This window comes from Ascidiella aspersa, chromosome 7 (assembly GCF_963924565.1).
Source record: "Ascidiella aspersa chromosome 7, kaAscAspe10.2, whole genome shotgun sequence".
NCBI lineage: Eukaryota > Metazoa > Chordata > Ascidiacea > Phlebobranchia > Ascidiidae > Ascidiella > Ascidiella aspersa.
The window spans coordinates 23,361,789-23,380,686 of NC_139453.1; the positions used below are offsets into that span (position 1 = coordinate 23,361,789).

Sequence of the window (18,898 nt, forward strand, 5' to 3'; positions counted from 1 at the left end):
GAATACAGTATACAGTTACACTATAGTCACAACAATTAAAATACTTTCCTTCAAAAAGATATATAGAACAGTGACTGGACTAAGTATTTAATTGTTTAGTATATTCTCCAACTTCGTTGAGCTAATTTTTAAATTTAATATAACTTCGTCTTAATGTATCTGAGAAAAATGCAACCTTTTTTAGGATAGTGCGGCGTCGAATTTATAAATTAGGAAAATGCAATTTTTGAAGAAGGATGAAACGCTTACACTTTGGATTTAAAGCACTATCTTTTCCCTTTTTCCATAACAAAATTAATGTCAGTTGCAATGCAATTTTTTGTAAAAGTGTCCAATAGAATAACTTTGGGCCATACGCTGAGAAAGTCTAGTAAAATTGTTTCTGTTTTCAGAAGTAGCTAAATATGGACATGTTTACTGTCAATAAAACATACAGCCAATCCTTGTAATTAACAAAATTTTGTAAGGCCGGGGTTGGTTTCGGATGTTTACGTTAGTTCAATAGAAATAAAATTTATTGACTTAAACTAAAATTGTGTGAAAATGAAAATACTTGTATCACCTTCCTAAACTGAGACAAACTTTTGGAGCAAATGATTCAACACACGCTTTTTAAACTGATTGAATGTATTTAACCATATACAAGAATACACCAAAGTCATAAAGGAATCGCTTTTCAAATCTATATGCCCAATAAATTCCTACACCTATAGTTAATTAATAATTAAATAAAAACGTAGCAATTGTAGCCTGAATCTCTGAACATAATGGTTTCAAGAACTTCGCTGATTTTCCAGTAGTCTTTTTTTGTAACTGCAACAACAACGACATGGTGTTCATACGGAGTTTAAAGTTTCATTATGAGCTACAATGGTATGTTTAATGATATATTACTGTAGATCTCCTTCAATATGAAGTAGCTTGTACTAACAGAATGTAGCAAGCATTGTCATATGGTTGTTTCTCGACTTGCTTTTCTCTGAGATTGTGTACCTCAGTTGGTAGAGCGACGGTCCAGGCTTGACCGAAAGTCGTGAGTTCGAACCTCACTGCAGGCTAGTTGTTTTTCTAGCCGCGCCCGCTGCATCATTGATCGACAGAGTCGGTGAATCTGCAATGGCTTTTCGCTATACTAATGATACGTAGGCCGTTAACGTTGGTCAAAAAGCAGCTTTAGAAGGGCTAGATCACAGTTGTTAAAACACATATGTATGTGCATCTTTCATGGTAAGTTTTCTAGACACATTTGTTAGGCCTATTAGTAGTCCTATTAAAAATTCTAACTGTCTTTTTTATTCTTGTCGCTGCGAACTAGCAAAAAGTTAATTTGTTTCTTTAAACCATTATTGTAATAAGTTATTTTAAAAACACATAAGTCAATCTTATTATGTTTACTACTATTAGTTAAAATCATTTTCAACGAATATTCAACGCTGGTTTGCGCTCTAACGAATAGACTATCAGCCTGAAATACATGTTTTGTTCTATTATCTATTTTAAAACTGAATTCCGTTGATGTCCCTACAACAACCTAACACCATTCTCTTGGCTGATAGTAAGACCGTTTAAATCTTGTTGGTTGTTTGTTACACACCTTACTGCAATGTCCTCGTCAGTCGGATAATTACTCCAAGATGTGATTTTCGAGTACACGTTGATGGCAATTAATCTGTTGGATAAAATTCATTAATATATATGGAATACTTTATTTGTATATATCGTATACAAATGAATAGAGATGTCTGATACTAAAAAAATTTTTATTCCGATACCGATAGTTGATATTTTATGCCAAAACTCATCTGATATCAAATGTAGCGAAATAAACAAATTGTGTAGTCAAATAAAAAATACCAGATGTAGTGAAATAAAAATAATGTTCTTTTTAATCTAACATTTTATCCGAAAATATCTTTTCAACTTTAGGTTATATCCCAAAACATGTTTTCAATTCACAATTTGCTTAGCTTCGAATCAGCACTGATACCACTCAAATATGGAAATAAAGTAATATAAGTTGACATAGGGTATCATTCCGATAAAACCGGGCAAACTTACATGCAAATCAGTGATTTTACTTTATAATGTTGAAGCAAGGTAAACGAGGAACTTATTTGAATATATGTTATATAAAATTTGTGCCGGGTTCCGCATATTATTAACGTTGAATATATTAAAACACGTACCAGCCGACCAAGAAATGACGCTTACTTGGTAAAGTCGAAATCTTGGCAGTTGGTGCCCGAAATAAAGTCGTTCGGGTTGGTTGTGCATTTGTACTCGTCGTTTCTAGGCACGGTGATGACGTAATTTGCAAATGGACTCTTGCAAGGTTTCGACCCGAAGAAGTTGCCTACGTCACTTTCGCAAAACTTGTACTCCTTTGAACATAACAAACCACAAAGTATTTGAAATGGGCGACGAAATAGTGATGCTCCAAGCTAATAATATCAACCAGTTTTAAATAGGTTTAAAATATAAATTACAGAACAATTGTCAAAGAGGTCTGAGTAAGATTAAAAATTCAGACGCTCTTAGACTGCATTGTTAATTAGGATATTTTCAAGCATCAAATAGCTTCATACGATTGGTTTTCCAAGTATTTCTACTTCAAATTCGAATTGGATTGTGTTTTATTGAATATGGGTTATGTGACGGCCGATATAATTATAATACAACAGTTACTGTTACCTATTGTTCAAAAAAGGTCGAACATATAAATGGAATATTTATTCCGCCCAAGCGATATTTGCATCTTGTCGGAATTTAAGAAAAATAAAATTTAACCCTTACGTCTTGCCCAAATTTGAACTGAAGTTTAGGATCCAACACCGACGAAACGAGGTTGTCGGAATCGAACGACATGATTTTTCCACTGTCCTCGTCTTCAGGTGTTTGCTGCAGAAGAGTCACTACGTCATCTCCGCTTTCCAGCGGCTTCAGAAAGTGGTTATTTCCCTGGTGCGAAACCTTGACAATAGTCCTGCCGATCGAAAAACATAGATGTCAACGGATGACTTTTATTATTATTTTTTTTAACTTTTCTGTATATATATATATTAGTGTAACTTCACTGTGTTTATAATTGGGGGCCGTAAGATAGATTTGTTTATCAATAGAGCTAATAACTAAAAAGACAGAATAACCTTTATAACAGTAGATTATTCACAACACTTGGAATAAATTCTAAGGATGTAAGAAGAGCAATAGTGAAATGTGTAAAACATTTTAAAGCATTGCCACAAAAACTATTAGCAAATAAAAAAAAATTGTTCATAGTAAATATTTCTGTGCACGGTTCAGTTTGTAGCACCCATAAAATATTCCTTTTGTAAGAGTTTGATGAAAAGCAATCCAAAGAACATCATAGAAACATTTCAAGCATTTTTAAACATTCAAAGCGTAGAAGATTTTAACAAATAACCTTGCCGGTACACTGCTTAGTTGTCGTTTGCTGACAACTTCTATGTAGAGCCCGACGAGTCTTGCGTTATAACAACTTTCGCAGCCAGTTACAGAAGGATCATTCGCGACCAATGGAATGCTGATTGATGTTTGCCCGGTTTCGCGAAGGGATGCAAAAATTTCTGGATGGGAATCCTGAAAAGTACAAGTAAATGTTTTTTATAAAATATTTAAAGGGAAAAACGTCTCTTTTTGTAAAAAAGGACTTATTCATTAACTAAAATAATTTCCATTTCCATTTATTTAATTTATATGTACAGACACAAATGTGTTTAGGAATATAGTATATGTCAAATGATGTTCGTGATTTATTTTGTCTGAAAAGAGTGGTCCACAATCGCTCTAGCATAAGTTTTTTTTGTAATATTACTATCACTTAGGTGCCCCATTTGAATTAAATATTATGTACCTCACCGATAATAATTTGTTTGTTATGTATTTATTAGCGATATGGACTGTTTCTCACAAAGAAAAATGTTTAAATGGGAGTTTGAATTTACAAAATTTTAAAACGGTATAGTATTATTCAAATCTTAAGCGCCCAGTTTCTTACTATAATACTAAATCAGACATGCAGATTTTAACCGTGCATAATAGGACAACCTAAAACCCAGTATAAGAGAACGCATAGCAGGAAGCATTATATGACTTAAGGCACTACAAAACTTGTAATATTATTGTGGTGCTTTCCGCCCAGTAATCATTCAATTCCGTGCCCCATATTATAACGGGAACCATTAGAACAATATACTTCTCAGCTTACACGGTCGAACCCGACGTGAGATGTGAAGACGTGCGAAGTGGGCCCGGCACTTGACGCCACGTGGTCAAGGAAAACGTCACGTTGACTGTCCAGTTTTTGATCAATCAACTGAAGTTGAACCATTCCTTCGAGAGACCCGAGAATGCTAATTGTCGCCTTAAATTAGGAAATGTTTTGTTTGGTCAAATAAGACATGATTGGAAAAAACTTATTCGTTTTAGACTTTCGAAGAAAAAACAAAAAACACACAAATAAATATATTTAATTATCGTATATTGATTTTCATAGTGGGCAATTTTTTTTTCTAGCCGCGTTTTTTTTCAAATTGCGATAATACTAGCAAAAAAAATCTTTATTTATACCTGATCGCTAAACACGTTGGAGAACATATGCAAAACATCATATTCCATTAAACTTTCGAACTGATAGGCTTTGGACTTTTCGTAAATTGAAGCCATGATCAGATTTTCCTGTTGTTGGTATAGGCTAAAAAAATTCATTTCACAATAAACCACCGATTTCACAAATAAAACAAAGCGCCTTACTTTAGTAGCACGTCTGTAAAGGAATACATTCCCTGGATTTCAACGCTGGTTTGCGCTGCTTCGACTGCATTGTCCACGGTTGTCATAGATTCTTTGTAAACTTGAATGTTGTATTCTATTTGCTAAAAACATACAAAACACTTTTTATCCCTTTTCGCGAAGTGAAAGTGGTACAACTAGAAATCAACATAAAATCTATATAGCTTAATAAAGAATGTTAAAGCCAATTAGCTCGAGCAAATCGACATCACCTTGATAAAGATGTTTCGATACACATTTGCATCATTATCAATTATTATGTCATTAACTAATCTATATAAGCATATATTTGTAAATATACATGTAACACAACAATAAGTTGTGTCAACAATTCGATATTTATAAATAAAACGATGGTTTGTTTTACTATTGTTGTTAATTTTTAGGCACTGAATCGTTATATAATAAATTTAGCCAGTTTTAATTATATATTTAGACCAGGCGTGAAGCAGTCCTTAACGAAGCGCGATTCCTACTTTAATATTTAACTTTTGCAGTGATTTTAGTGGTTTCTTTTGATGTTCATTGTGTATTAATGATATTCGATACTTTGTATTAAAGTTACACATTTGCAGTTAAAAGTTACTGAAGAAATAGTTTATGGTTTTGCAATTTGCGAATATTTAACAGTTTCGTGAATTTTAGACTATAAGTGCTATACTTTTTACGACCGATTTGGGCTAGGTTTAGTTAGAACAATATGGTATGCTTGAAGTTTTGTACATGGATTGTACATTGGGTAAGTTGTTCTCATTCGATTTAAGTTGTGCAATTGGGTTGGGCATAACTTTTATACACCTGTACATATTTTGCAAATTATCGATTTTCTAGTTTTGTTTTTTCCAGCTTTGTCGACATTTTCAGCACAAAGTCCCTGAGAACAGCCTATCATTGCATGTTTCCTGTCTATTATAATGTACATATTATCATACCTATAACGGCTTTATTCTAATTAGAGTTTGGCTAACTTGTAGAATAACGAAAAAAGCTATCCCCTTATCCAACAATTTTATATACATATTTTATATATGATAACATGCTAGCGATAGGAGGACTCGAACTGTTTTGCTCGAATCTATAATGTTTTTGCCATATTGCTGTTGTATTGTGTGTCGTCACACCTTTTGAAAAACGAGAACGCAATTGTTAATTTTGCGCTTCGGGTGAGATTATTACGTTGTTAGTATGCAGCTTTACAACTGTGGAGTTAATGCCTTAACAACATGTTCGTCAAAATCAGCTTGATAACCTTGTTGGGTGCGCAATGTGAACCCAAATTAAAATATAGCCTCCTGAATTAAAAAATACCGAATTTATTTTCGTAGGGGGCGCAAGCCATAGGACAATGACTAAAGGGGCGCAGTCGAAAAAAAGGTTAAAACCACTGATTTAGACAGAGCATATAAACGCACACACACATATATATATATTTGTTTATTTGATTATTCATTTATGTTTAAATGATAGTTATACAAGATAATATTACCTTAAGACGAATATCTATGTTAATTATCATGTCCATCACTTCAATCCGGTATGCACCGTCGTTAAAATAATCGTTCATTACTCGCTCCAGGTCAGGACCCTAAACAAATGTATCGAAAGTTCAATTATGATAGCGCAAATGTTAACACAACCATAGGCGTAGCCAGGGGGGGGGGGGCCTGAGCGGCCATGGCCCTCCCCCAAAATTCATAAATATTTTACTTTTAATAATTTGTTTTGTAGCATTTATGAGTAGTACCACAACAGTCGATCACAGGCATGCCACACCTTTGTTTGTCATTCATTGTTACGTCACAAACGATGTAGTTAATCTAACGTTTGCTGTACAATAAAGTAGTTTTTATTACTTTTAGGCAGTTTTTGCTCTTTGACTGTGTTTTTAGTATTGTGTTAACACTCAGTCAGTTGCTGCTCGAAACGGTTTGCTTGCATTGTTATTTCGGTTCGTTATGGCAGTTAATGCAATTACAAATGCTAAACAAAAAATCCAACTTTTTGGCCCCCCCAAAAATTTTCGGCTGGCTACGCCACTGAAAACAACTACTGTATGTCAAGCAATACGTCGTCTGTTGTTTCGAAAAGACATCGCAGATCTGTCATAAGCGCATTCCTGTTTTTGGACAGCGAGCTTTGCATGATGATGGGAACGGCTGAAGCATCCATTGCGCCGAAGTCAAGATCGCTCGCCGGCATCACCTCGTATTCGAATGCAAATTTCAGGCTGAATAAAAAGATGTGATGAGTATATATGTCAAATTATCGCCCAGTCGTAAATCAGTTTCCCGAAATCTAGCGCTTCGAGATTAAGGAGCCCTTCGCTAAAATGTCTGCATTGGCACAAAGTAAAAGTCAAGTTTAATGAAAGAAAAGAAAAAAAAGGCTCCATAGCCTTTACAATTATTAAGCTTTGGTAAGGTTTAGAACCAATAACTATGAGAAAACTCTCAAAAGACATTCAATCTTAGCAGAACATCGCTTATTTAATATACTAACGACAATTTGTAAATTTAATAAGACAGAGATCTGTGGAAGGTTATAGTGGTTACATCGAGTTTAAATCTATTAGCGTGGTACGCCCAAATTGCATTTAATGTAATTAAAGTTATTTCTTTACCTTCTCAAACTGACGCTGGAAAGAATATGGATTTTGTTTGTGTTGTCTTATATGCATTTATGTAAATTTGTTATAACGTTACGAATGCAGGCTATGCGATAAAAATATTTCACTTTTTTTTTTCAACTTGCTTGTTTGGTAGGCAATGCACTTTAATGTGGGGAGAAAGTTTTGCAATAATTGTATAAAGCATTTAATTAAACTAATAACCTACTTGTCCCCAATCGATTCAGCAATTTCTTTAATAGCAGGCCCTTCACATTTTTCTCCTCGAAGAACATCGATGATCTGGCAAACAAAAAATGTAAAAAAAGGAAAAGACTAATAAAAAAAAATATTACTAATGCTTTCTAGCCGAGTGATTTAGTGTAGTTTATATTATGCCGTATAATCACAAAAAATTGCTAGAAAATAAAACATTTACTACATTACTATGAATAGTTGAAACTATTTAAAATTAAGCTTTTCGGGCATTGTGTGCACTTTATATTATTAAACTCGGGTCGCTAACAGATTCAATTTTACATATTCAAAAATAGTTACCACACGATGGCCTGTTACACCACATTAGTGTTGTCAACTCAAAACAATTTTACATATATTTCACAGTGGTTATTTGGTTATACACGCGTCTGTCAAAGATACTACTAAAAAGCGTCATACCGTTTGTTGCTGATTCTACATTGAACTAGTTGATTCTACATTTAGGGCAAAAATAACAACACATTTTGTTTAGTAGCCGGATATTCGGCGTTGAATATGCAGAGTAATATCAGTCAATGGCTCACAATTTTGCGTACCTACCGATTTTGCACCTGCAATTGCTCCCTTTGGATTTCCTGTAAGCAAACCGACTGCGCTTCCTACTATTCCCCCGAGTAGATCTAACACGCCAGATATTTTTTCCTGAAAATAGAATAAAGGTTACACACCAGATTGTTTTTTCAACGTTCCTTTAAGCTCAGAAAACATCGTGAAAACATTAAAATCTTGTGATTTTATAATGATAAGCACATATTTCGATTTTTTGTATGGTAATTTGTTACAACTAACTAAGGTAACTATTTTCTATTAGGATTATAAATCCTTTATATATATATATTTATAGTATTAACAAAGTAACCTTGATGTACTCCTTTAGAACGGATCCAAGAAGTTTGAATATTTCCACCATTTGTTTTCCCATTGCAACATCAAGTTTTTTTAATGCTTTAACATACAATGTCTTTTGGGAGCGCAACTCTTTTTGTTCAAACTTGAACATGTCAATGTTTGCTGTAGCGCTAAGAGTGACGACACTTTGAACCAAGTTTGAGGTCTCCTCAATAACATAAATCTGGAAATGTAACCCGACGCAAATTCATAAGTTATATCAAATCAAGATATAGATAAACTGCTCATTAAAAAGTTGTTATGAAATGACCAAACGAACACAGAAAGGTTGTCAGGTTTAAGACGAAGTGGGCTCGACCGGCAAATGTAGAAAATAGAGATATATAGATAGATCGTACAATTTTGGTAGGCACTCTAAACCAGGGAGTCGAACCGGAACCGAACCGGAACTTTATGAACCGGTTTTGGGTCAATTTTTTCCGAACCGTAACCAAACCTGAACCGGTTTTTATAAGATTTTAAGGAGCCGAACCGGAACTGAACCGAATAATTTGAAAGTACCTGAACCTTAACCGAACCCGAACCTGTAAATTAAAGCGGTTCGCTCCTGCATGACGTCACAACTTCTATTTTACAGAGTCAAGTTACGCCAAGTTCAAAATTTTATGAAAAAAATATGAATATTGAATAAAAAAATCGGTCATTTTTTATTTTTTAGATATTTCAATATTGTGTTGCTGTTTTTTTAATAAGTCACGTAACTGAGATTAAATGACTTACAATTCAAAGATTATTCTCTACATTTATCGAACCACATTTTGAGATTTAACGCAAATTATATTGTATCTGAACCGGAACTTTATGAACCGGTTTTAAAATAACGAAGGTTGAACCGGAGCTGAACCGGAGCTGAACCGGAACTTTTAAATTACTCCGAACCGAAACCGGAACTGAACCGGATTCCGAAAAAATCCTTGAACCCGAACCGAACCTGAACCGGAAAAGTCAAACGGTTCGACTCCCTGCTCTAAACCGTTTAACTGCTGAATACGTTTTGGCTAAATTTCAAGTTTTGATCGGGTGCTGCCTCTTGACTTCTGCTGCAACAGTCTTAGAAAAATAGCCAATAAGTATCCCTGGAAAAGTTGTTTCTCTTGAATTTTTCTACAATTTCTCTTGATTTTTTCTACAACAAACCTAATTTTACTTTTCTCTTAATTGTGCTTTTACCAGACAAAGTTGTTCAATCCTCTTTTCTTTTGAAATTGAAACATATTTGTAACAGTAAGTACGACTTCAGAAATATTAGCTCATAGCTGTATACCAATGAAAAATATCGTATAGTCGCAATTAGAAACTTCTATATACATACATTTTCAAGCACTGCGTTAAATGACGTTTCCAGTTGTTCTCCCACAGCTAGAAGATCGTCAGTCCTCTCCTTCAAGTAAACCCAATCCTTATCTGGTGCGTAGATTTCCGTGTTACCATAATAGTCAAAACCCTCGTTAATGTACTCCAACATAATTGCAACCTATGGAAAATGCAACCCAGAATACAAATTAGTTTCAACCAGGGTGTCTCGGCTAACCACAGCACGGTGCTCTATATGCGAGTATATCGCAACTTATGACGTTCGCACTTTCTATCAGGTTTACACTTTGCCAATATTTAAAAAAAGATAAATTAACTACAGACAACAAAGTATAATGTAAAATGAACCAAATTTATACCTCATTATGCATTTGCGATTCTTCATCGGTAACGTCCAAGAGAAAATCAAATATTTCTGCAGCTTCTTGTGTTAAATCTCTTTGGAAACACATTTCCCCTTTTCTCCGAATAAGAACTAAAAGTTCCAAGTCTTTTTCAAAATGAGTTCGCACCCTTTCAACAGTTTTTAAATTTGCTTCTGCCACGTTGCCCTCTGATGCCTTAAAAAAATAGTCTAAGGTTTTGATTATTGTCATGGAGTAAATTAGATTATGTTAAATCAAGTGCCCTACTGGCTTTATGTTTATCGATAACTTTAATACATGTTAAAGATGTTTTTTTAATCACCGCACAAGGCAATTTTGCTGGGCCATAACCATCTACTCCGCAAGCCCCTTTCTGTCCATTTGCTCCTCTGTTACCACAATCACTCCCCTTGTCTTTGCAATTGAAGAGCTTTCCCTTACATTTATGTCCACAACTTCCTTGACCACCAGCACTAAAAAAGTCAGAATTCTGTGAAAACTTTATGGACAGCGTTTTCCATTTTCGTTATCAACTTGAAAGGGATACGTGCGGAAGAAAAACACTGATAGTGAAACATTTTAGAACAGTGGTTCTTAAACTTTTTTTTACTGCGGACCCTTAAAATTTGTTTTTACTTGGCGTCGACCAAGGTAGGCGAGGAATTTTATAGATCACGTGATAAATTGACATCACTATACAAATGGACTTTAGAAATCTTCTGTTTCCGGTCTAAAAATGTAAAAGTGAAATAGATTCTAAATACATTCAGTACAAAAAAGTTTTTTTTTTAATTAAACTCTTTTCTTTAAAAAATGATTTATTTTCATATATAGACTAAAGGCCTTAATGGACACCTAAAACTAGGTTACGCACCACAAGGGGGTTTATGGACCCCAGTTTAAGAACCCCTGTTTTAGAACGCTTAAAATGTGCAGTCATACACCTACCCTCCAACACCGGCGTATCCGTGCATCGACGGAGGTGCTGGTGCACCGCGGACTTGGTTCAGTTTTACAAAACCGAAAAGATGTTGAGTGACGAGAGATATTTTATTAACTGATCCACCATCTCCGGGATTTCCAGCTAACCCCCCTTCTCCGCCTTTACCCCCATTATTACCAGGGTAACCTAAATAAAAACAGTTTAATCAAAATGAAAATAACTGCGTCTACACCAGACACGTACACTGGTGCAATAAGTTTAGATTACTTGTCTACATCGGCTACGAGACATAAACTGATGCAATTCGACGTGGTGACATTATTGACTGCCTTCTTAAAGTCTTTAATGCATTGATCTTAAACCGTTTTGGGTCAAAGCAATCCAAATGATTTGATGTAAATTACTTTAGTTTGAAGTTGATTAATATAAATATATATTAATTAAACACCATCTGAAATTTTTGTATGTAGGCTATAGAATAATTTTACTAAAAACAATTTCCACTATGGTTACTACATAATTACACTAATAACAAATACCTCTATTGGTACTACATATTTACACTTATAACAATTACCTCTATGGTTACTACATAATTTTACTAATAACAATTACCTCTATGGGTACTACATAATTATACTAATAACAATTACCTCTATGGGTACTACATAATTATACTAATAACAATTACCTCTATGGGTACTACATAATTATACTAATAACAATCACCTCTATGGGTACTACATAATTATACTAATAACAATTACCTCTATGGGTACTACATAATTATACTAATAACAATTACCTTTATAATAATTATTTCCCCAAGAACATGAACCCGGGCAACCTCTGTAACCGCCATCAGCACCTTTGTTGCCTGTGTTACCATCTCCACCATTTTCACCTGGGCTGCCTTTTGAGGCCTGCAAACAATAATACTTGTTCTTACGACCTTTCCGTGGGTATAATTATTAAATGCATTGTGAATTGTGACTAAAAAAAATGTGCGCACATTTAAAACTGTCTTAAAAAATGTCCGCACTTTTTAACAAAGTGCGCACATTTTGAACTGCCTTCAAAAATGTGCACAAATTTTAAAATGCCTTCAAAATGTGTGCACCCTTTTAGGTTAGAGTTAGAGTTAGGGTTAGACTTAGAGTATAGAGTTTAGCTAACTCTAACTCTAACTCTAACTCAAACTCAAAACTCAAAACTCAAACTCAAACTCAAACTCAAACTCAAACTCAAACTCAAACTCAAACTCAAACTCAAACTCAAACTCAAACTCAAACTCAAACTCAAACTCAAACTCAAACTCAAACTCAAACTCTAACTCTAACTCTAACTCTAACTCTAACCCTAACCCTAACTCTAACTCTAACCCTAACTCTAACTCTAACTCTAACTCTAACTCGTGCAAAATAACGCGACGTCCCCTGTTGGCCAACTGGCAAACCTAGAAGCAGGACTGCGGAATCGGAGTAAGACTCGGGACACGGGACTCGAGTAAGATTATATGTAAAAGTACCCGAGTCCCGAGTCCGACGTGCGCATTACCCACAATCAAAACTATTAGGGCCGCAAACTGAAAAAAAAATTAAAAAAAAGTTTAATAGCATATGATGGAGTATTTTCCAATCATGAATTGTGGGTGGATGGATTATATGTCATTCTATAAGTGGTGCGCTGGATATCCCGTTAATTTAGGTACGTAAATTGGCGGAATACCGGCTGTAGAGTCGGAACCGAATCGGGACTTGACGACGAAATAACACATTTGGCCTCGGGACTCGAACCCAGGAGTCGGACTCTGGTTATTTTTACCCGACTTCGCAGCCTTTAGTTTGTAAGTAGAATGTGTGTAGTTTCAAAAGTTTTATTCAGTGTTTTGATTTGCCTTACATATTATCATAAACACATTCCTTTGCCATTATAAGACCTTTTTATTAACGACCCCCTTGCTGTTATACTCTGTTTCTTTAAAGGCAAAACCGAAGGTTAAAATCACTTATAATTTTAAGTCTATGCGGCTAAAATAAGACGTAAAATTACCGAGACATTTTTGCGAGTTATTGGTAGCTATCTTGAGATAAACAAACACCGATTTTTGCTATACGGTTTTACAGTTTTAGGACAAGCACAGTATTTTATTATTGATTAACATGTTATGATAATCTATGATAGTAGGCTTAGGGACAAAGCCGCGGCTTTTAAATTTTCTCATCTGTGAACAACTGGGTTTTACCGTCTTTGCTTTTTAACACTTGTCTCAAAAAAAAAAATAATACTTGAAAGTATATAAGGTATTATTAGTATGTTGAGCATAGTAGAACTAAATTAAATAAGTAGCTTACCTCTATAGTTATGTTAATGTTGCCTTGAACTTGATATGAATACATTTGTGCAGAAGTACTAGAAAAGCCGTTCTTTCCGTGGTAACCTGCTCTACTTGCAGCGGCTTTCGTAGGAAGTTGACAGGTTGTACTACTTGCAGATAGACACTTTTTCGGCGACTGTATTAATATTAAATTATTTATATATGTTAATCCCCCAATGTACGTAAATTTCGCTTTAATTTTAGTTAAAAAATGTTAAGTTTAGTTTAGAGTTGTTTCCCACCTTAACATTAAAAACGCCACCATTGGAAATAATTCTCCTTGCCAATATCTTGACGTTCGAAAGTCCATAAAACACTGAAGCCGCGTCGTCAATGTAAAACGAGTCAGTTCGAATTATAATGTTATTGTTTAGTGTAGCACGATTCCAATCCACAAACTTTTGCGTTGTTATGCTAAAAATATGTAAAAATACCTAGCTCTTTACGTTTTTTTGTGAGCATCACATGTAAACTATGACAAAATTTAATTGGTACAGTATGTGATTACATTCTATAATAATACCATATAACTATAGAAAGAAAATTACTTGTCAGTAATTTTCAAAGCATAAAGATTGTTTTAGGAACGCTAAACACGAATCTGTTCATAATCTTCTGTAAAAAAAGAGTGGCCCAAACAAATGAATCTTTTATCATTCATTTGGGCCACTTTTTTTCTACTGAAGACTGATTTAAATGTTTTACAAACCCTTGTTCTTGTAAAAGCTGTTGCAATTGGGACGTGTGAATATCTCTGCCCAAAATATCCACAGCATGTCCACTGTGGTTAAACGTTGGAGCAGTGAATGGATTTGACGAAGGAATCGTTTCGGTTCTGAAAACCTCGGATTCACCCAACAAGGCTGTTCTTCCTATAGCATTTCGATTTAGTGAGTTTGGTTATTTAGAAACAACTTATTAGTTAACAAATCAATTTACTGATTCAAAATAAACTTCTTGTATTGTTTATCTTGTAGTATTTTGAAAAGGAAGAAATTAAAAAAAACGTAATAACAATATATACATAGGTTTTTCAAATATCCAACACGAAAAGAAAACTTAACGAAATTTCAAACATAATTTTGGACAAATTTTTACCTTCATTACTAGTTGTAGTGGCGAGGCTGTTTTTACGATGCTTGAAATTTTGATAAACTTTCGTTATAACAGAAAATTATGCGAAATTGTAACTTAAATTATTTTTAATGGTTTTTCGCAGACATGAGCCTATGTGTGGCGTACAACAAAACTATAGCACGTTTTATTTATTCTAATTTTTTTCCCAATTAAACCTTTAAATACGAAGGTCTCAGCAACAGTTGCGTAACAGAGGACGCGTGGTCCGTGGGCCAAGGTAAGTATTTTATTTTGTTTGTTATTTTCGACAACGCTTTTGAGCTCGTAGCTATGGAAATCACACCACCATTTCAGCTTTCTTGCATATTTGTTGATATAGGAGTGTTATTTTTCATTTCATTATTTGTATAGTTTAAGAGAATCGTTGGCGCGCGGTCCCATTAACTACTTTCAGATTGAGATCCACTGATCTACATTTCATCAATTAATTTATGCTTTTTCATGCTTTTTTAGTTTCAAACAATATTGTATTGATTTAAATCAACGATTTAATTTAATATGTATTCGAGTCACTGTTTTCATTTGACTTGACTTGTCATTTTGCTAAATAACGTGGGTTAAAATTAGGATTTTTAAATAAATATTTTTTAATAATTGTTTTTTTATCAGTTAACCGACTTGACTTAATGACTTGCCTGGGATGTTCATTTGGGCAATTAATGACTTGCACTGAGACAATGCTTTTTATTTTTTTCTCCAAAATACATGACTTTGACTTGAGTTATTTTCAAATGACTTGTCTAAGACTAAGGTTATTAAATAATGATTGGTTTATAGCCCTGGTGTCAAAGCTACTAGTGGTAGGCCTATCACTGAACTCTTTTTTCTCTATTAAAAAGTTCCAATTTGGTAATTAATTTTTGCGATGTTTATTCAGTAACGAATTATTAAAATGTGAACGGCATATACCTGCAATAATTTCTGAAGCTGACCAAAATAATTTGGTATGCTCGTGAAAACTTCCTGACGCACCATTTCCTCGGTCAACGCTGACGGTAAATTTGTCATTCCATACTTCAATTACGCTAGCCACGTATCTGAAAATTAAAATTGTCAAACAATACTTTATGATTTTTTCTTCATAATGACGCATAAAAGACGAAAAAAATATAAACCTTAAGTACAGTTTAACCTCAGATAAGGCCTAAAAAGTCATATTTGCTATTGTCCATTTAACTTGTATTTTTTTATATTATATTAAATTGACTTAAATCCATTTAAGGTATTTACCAGTGTTGTAATGACTTAAGTCAATGACTTGACTTAAGTGCACTTAAGTCACAGTTTTCAAACGACTTGACTTGACATAAGTTATTTGGGAAAAATGACTTGACTTGACTTAAGTCTTTCGGACAAATAACTTGACTTGACTTAAGTCATTTGAACAATTGACTTGGGTTAAAATGAAGCGTTTTTTTCAAGTATTTTTTTGATAAAATTGAGCTATTTATCCAAATTTTAGCACATAAAACAAATTGCTTGCTATATGTTGCGTATTTATTCAAAAACACTTGACTTGGACTTAAGTTGTTTTACAAATGACTTGACTGGGACTTAAGTTAATTTAAAATGACTTGTTTACAACACTGGTATTTACACAATAGCTTAGAGGCAAGTCTAAGTCAATTTAGTTAAAACCATAACAAGCAGGTCAACGTCTTTGCTTATCAAGTCAAACAATGGTCTAACTTTAAGTCTTTGGTTTAACAAGTCAGTTTCAAGTCAGTTCACAATTCTACGACTGCACTAACAGTATACTTATTTCTTTTATAGCATTATTTCAAATTGCAATCATGACAAACAAATAGCAAGCAAAATGGTCCAAACAAAAATAAATACCCGAATTTACAAGTCAAGCTAAATCATTCAAACTTCAATGCACTGAACATGAAAAGTATTCATAAAACTGCGTTTTACCCTTAAATTAAAAAAATCACAACAACACTGAATTTCATGCGTACATTAAAAAAGTCATAGCAACACTGTATTTTAGTCTTACACTAAAAAAATTCATTGCAACACGGCATTATATAGTCTTACCTTTCGCCACACAATCCTCTTGCCCATGCATCAACAACAGGCAACTCTGAGAAAGGAGGATTGAAGTTGACGATAATGGGAGAACGAGGAGCCACATAATGAAGACTTTCCATCCCAACTGAAAAACAAACATTAGGGTCATAAGTAAACGAGAAAACAACCATAAATTTGATTTACATTAAGATCACTTATTTATGCACAAGAGGCGTTTGCTTAAAAGTTATTCATGAAAACTTACCTAAAGTGTTTCCAGCTGCAGTTAATTCACAAAACCAGAATGCGACAAAAAAACAGACTGCCCCAAACATTTTTGTTTCGATTTCCTTCTGAAAAAATACCTGTTCTATAAAACGCGCGCTTCATACGCGCATAGATCGATTGACAATAACATGTTAAGCGCAGTCGGATATATACCAATGTTGCGCAAACATACAGTTGACACCTTGGGCACCTGGAATATTTTTTCAAGGAGGGGTATGGTAGCAAAATAAAGATTACGTAATTTCCTCCGGGATACTGATAGGTGAATCATCATGTATTGCTAACGGATAAACATTATAGGGGTTGTTTTAACAAAATTATTCGAAAATATGTTGCAATAAATCGGTTAATTTCATTGATGGAAATCATAAGTTCTCAAGATAATTTAAAGCTAAAGTGACATTTTTTAATATTATTTTTATACAAAAACGTGCGTGTCTCAGCCCTCCCCCGTTGGATTTCCCTGGTCTCATCCCTCCCCCGCCCCCTTGGTTACTGGAAAATTACCAACTCGGCTGATGTATACGTGACTGCGCGTGTCTGTCGCAATACCGTTCATAAATTTAGAAGTAGCTCGTTAAACAAAATTAACTTGACGGCGTTTTGCGATAATTGTGTTTCAAGTGCGTCTGCTTTACTGTAAAGCAGTGGTCGGCAACCGCCGGTCCGCGGACCGGTGCCGGTCCGCGAGGAGTTCGTTACCATTCCGTAGCAGGGTTTCTAAATTATTTTTTTATTTAAACTTAACTGTACGTAAAAAGTCGAAAAATGTCAAAAACAATTAAATTTAAAGTTTGGTTTAAATTTAAAGATATAGTCCATGGTTGATTTCATATGATAAAAAATCACATTTAGTATCAAGCTGTCGTGAGTTTCGAAACAAGTGTGCTAATAAAATGATTGATTATTCTGATGTTTGGGAAGGAAAGTTTTCTAAATTAACGTATGCATTTTAATAAATCATTCAAAAAAGTGGTAGTAATATTCTTTCCTGAAATTTGTTTGTCCGGTCCGCGACAAATTTTCAGTTTTAAACCGGTCCGTAGTGCAAAAAAGGTTGCCGACCCCTGCTGTAAAGGACATTTAAGGTTTTTTTGGAAAACATTCGTGACAGGCTACGTTTTCCATAATTATTTTGTAGTAGTTTACTATGGTAAAATGTCAAGCTTGAACTTGAAATGGCAAATTACAAGAGGTTATGAAATACTAAAACAAAAAATAAAAAAATGTTCGTTTTTCCTTAGTTATAAAGGTTGGGATCCATTATTTGTCATCGGGAATATCCGATACTTGGTATACTCTGTCCATACCTACTGTATACCAGATAATTTGTAAGATGAAACAAGTTTCAATGGCAATTGTGGATGTTAAAGCAATTCTGATCAATTACGTTTAGTTGCTCATATATATATTTGCAAAACAGTTATCTTTTCAACCGAAATATGCTGCCTTGCATCGAAAAATACGTCTAAATTATCTATATAAATTTGTCATCAAAGCGGCACAGAGACCAGTTTAGTTTCGAGCAAATGTATATCATTTCAAACTGCTGTCTATTGCTTCGGCTTCGTTGGCCATTGAACCAAATGTCATGTATATCACTTTTTTGTGGCTGTAAATTTAAGTAGCCTACATTTATTAAAAACAATTTTTTAACGACAATCCGTTGGTAACCAATTCTGGTGCTACCAGCGGCAACCCCCCGAAATATTGCAGTTTAGATGTGTGCCTTTAACCTTAACGGTTTACAGTACGTTCACGTCATTGGCTCCAAAACATTGCGAGCCTGAAACAAACGAATAAATCGTGTGAAATGACACAGGTGACATTATGCGAACGTGATCAAACTCATGACT

The 18,898-nt window shown here is 34.3% G+C and overlaps 1 protein-coding gene across 1 annotated transcript; it reads right to left on the bottom strand.

The window, feature by feature from the left end:
* Positions 1-773: 773 nt before the first annotated feature.
* LOC146138411 (uncharacterized) lies at positions 774-18,635 on the bottom strand. Its single transcript, XM_083394592.1, has 21 exons — positions 18,590-18,635; positions 16,782-16,899; positions 13,847-14,018; positions 12,075-12,150; positions 11,233-11,413; positions 10,607-10,757; positions 10,279-10,479; positions 9,918-10,079; positions 8,556-8,768; positions 8,237-8,338; positions 7,647-7,720; positions 6,880-7,039; positions 6,299-6,397; positions 4,774-4,895; positions 4,591-4,714; positions 4,229-4,384; positions 3,425-3,600; positions 2,794-2,983; positions 2,212-2,381; positions 1,595-1,669; positions 774-813 (listed from the first exon to the last, which is right to left on the bottom strand). The coding sequence occupies exons 1-21, from the start codon at positions 18,633-18,635 to the stop codon at positions 774-776; spliced, it is 2,808 nt and encodes a 935-aa protein (XP_083250718.1).
* Positions 18,636-18,898: the final 263 nt, after the last annotated feature.